Source organism: Penaeus chinensis, chromosome 27, assembly GCF_019202785.1.
Source record: "Penaeus chinensis breed Huanghai No. 1 chromosome 27, ASM1920278v2, whole genome shotgun sequence".
NCBI lineage: Eukaryota > Metazoa > Arthropoda > Malacostraca > Decapoda > Penaeidae > Penaeus > Penaeus chinensis.
In genome coordinates, this window is record NC_061845.1 from 13,505,084 (window position 1) to 13,507,583 (window position 2,500).

A 2,500-nucleotide genomic window follows, 5' to 3' on the forward strand; every position below is an offset into this window, starting at 1 on the left:
GCGCCAGCCCACCGCCCCCACCCACCTCCAGCCTCACCCCGAACATGGCCCGGAGATTGCCTATGCTCATGGCCACAGCGCTATTGCTGGCCCTGGACTTCTGACTGAGCGGGAGAAACCCCTGGAGGCCGGCCATGTGCCTAGGAGACTCTCCTCTCACGGACCCGACCGCATCCAGATTCACGGGGTGAGTTTCGGCCACAGCGCAGGCTCCTCCCACAGCCGCTCCGTCAGCAGCAACAACCTCAACAGGCATCAAGGACACGCCCTCAATCAGGAATACAGCCACCAAGCGACGGTCGTTCCCTTCAGCGCACAGGAAGAAGTCGCGGCCGAGGCGAGCCACCGTCTCCACCCGACCCCCGCCACGCCCGAGGTCCATCACAGGGGCGGTTGGGGCGAGAGAAGCCACTCCGGCGAGAGGCAGGAGCCAATGCCCTCCGCGGAGGAAGGCCGCGGCCACAGACAGCGCGGAGGCAGCAGGGAGCGGCGCCAGCGGAAGAAGCAGACGCACCACCACCACCGCCGCACCGAGGAGCGCCGCGCCACCGTATGAGCGCCGTGGCGGACGCGTCCTCCCTTGCCTCAGGAAGCTAGAGTTAAGAGGCGTCGCCCGCCTGGGGATCCTGCTCACAGCGCCGCGCAGGACTCTCGGCCACGAGATGGGTGAAGGTTGAAGAAAAGACCGAGCGACTCGCTGTGAAAATGTTTTCCCCCAAGGCAGACGGATGAGGGAGAGAGAGAGAGAGAGAGAGAGAGAGAGAGAGAGAGAGAGAGAGAGAGAGAGAGAGAGAGAGAGAGAGAGAGAGAGAGATGGGGAGGGAGAGAGATGGGGAGAGAGAGAGAGAGAGAGAGAGAGAGAGAGAGAGAGAGAGAGAGAGAGAGAGAGAGAGAGAGAGAGAGAGAGAGAGAGAGAGAGAGAGAGAGAGATTAGACTTTATCGAGTTCCATATTATTACCACAAAGTCGATGGTTTCTGGTTGTCATGTGTACTTCCGTGCTTATGTGAACCTGTATGTCCGTGTGAGTGAGAACGGCCGCTGGACCTTCACCGGCGCATGCGGTATATCGCATTCCAAGTCATTTCCATTAAGTCAGTTCTGTGTACCTTGACTAACAAGTGCCATAACGCCAAGTCATCTAATTCATAAGGTTTCGAAACAGTGAGGTGTCATAAAAAGGATTTTCTTGCCCAATTTTTATGGGTAATTCCTAGCTTCATTAGCCTCTGAAGCTCTGAAACGTGAAAGCAAAATGGAAAGGGCTTGCCATTTACCCGTGGCCTCACTGTTCCGCGTTAGTTTGTATTAAGTTATTGATTAAGGTGCATTTAGAATGCCATAGGTCTAGATTTTAATGTTAAGAGCTCAGTTGCCTGTAATATAATTTCTCTTTCCCTTCCCCCTTTTATTTAAGTCATATTCTCTATATGATATGTTTAGTTGTTAGTGGCATATCTTTAAACGGGTATTACAGTCAGTCATTTCTCCGAATACGAAAGTACCTGCTTTATGTTCCGTGGTCTTGGCCCACCTGACCGCTACTACCTTCAGCCTCCTCAGGTCGCGGGTCGTAGTGTTGTCCCTGATCAGCACAGTCCTCACGCCCCCTGGTGGCGTCGAGGGCCGTGGTGTCGCGCGATTCGTGAAGTGAAATCCTTTGAAATCCTCCACTTGTTATGTCAACGTAAGACTGATTTTACCTGTGCTGCAGCTGTTAAGTAATGCTTATAGATGCGTTATATGGGTCCATCGTTACTTTAGTCACAGTGAATTGCGTGTACGATTGCGTGTGCGTCTGTGTGTAATTGTGATGTTCAATGATGTACAAAATCTCAGTTCTAGTTGTCCGACGCTCTGAGATTCCTTCGACATGAGAATTTGTTAACAGTAATGCTTAAAAGGCAAATTAATATGGGACGAATGAAAAGAAGGAATATGGAGCAAGGAAAACTAGGGAAAACAAATATTAGTAAAAAAACAACAACTGAAAAACATGCTTCTCGACAGCAACAAGAAATGCCCCTGAGAGTGCTGGGCGGACATCTGATGGCTAATTGCGACCTCCGTGGCACTCTCCGACGGGCATTTTGGCACAGCAGTGACGTTGTATGCTACCCACTTGTACTATAGGGAGAAAGAGCCTGATGACTTAGGCTGCATAGAAGAGAGGGAGACAGGAAGAAGGAAAAAGAGACGAAGAAGGAGAAGTTGATGATGATGGTCTTGCATGTCCTCTTGGCATTCTTGGCCCTCCTGACCTCTGACCCAGAAGGACGGAAGTGACCTTTCCCTATCATTTCGTCTGTACTCGTATTGATCTAAGAGCTGTGTGTGTATTTGTGTGTATTTTGTCCTTTCATCTCCTCGTTGAAGGTCATCTCGTTAGTTACAGTGTTAGCAGCAAAATCGTCGTCACTTTCTGATACGTGAGGTCAACACATTATTTCGTTCTCTCTTTCGGTAGCGTGGACACCCATTATTCTCTTCGCTCTTTGGAT

At 50.9% G+C, this 2,500-nt stretch overlaps 1 protein-coding gene across 3 annotated transcripts in view; it reads left to right on the forward strand.

Annotated features, from left to right (window-relative positions):
* Positions 1 to 2,500, forward strand: part of LOC125039445 — a 19,736-nt gene that overhangs the window by 16,871 nt on the left and 365 nt on the right. For all 3 annotated transcript variants that reach the window (XM_047633377.1, XM_047633378.1, XM_047633379.1), the window contains one exon: positions 1 to 2,500. This exon is cut by the window's left edge and continues 253 nt beyond it; it is cut by the window's right edge and continues 365 nt beyond it. In XM_047633377.1, coding sequence (XP_047489333.1) covers positions 1 to 556 — 556 coding nt within the window. In that variant the 3' untranslated portion in view covers positions 557 to 2,500.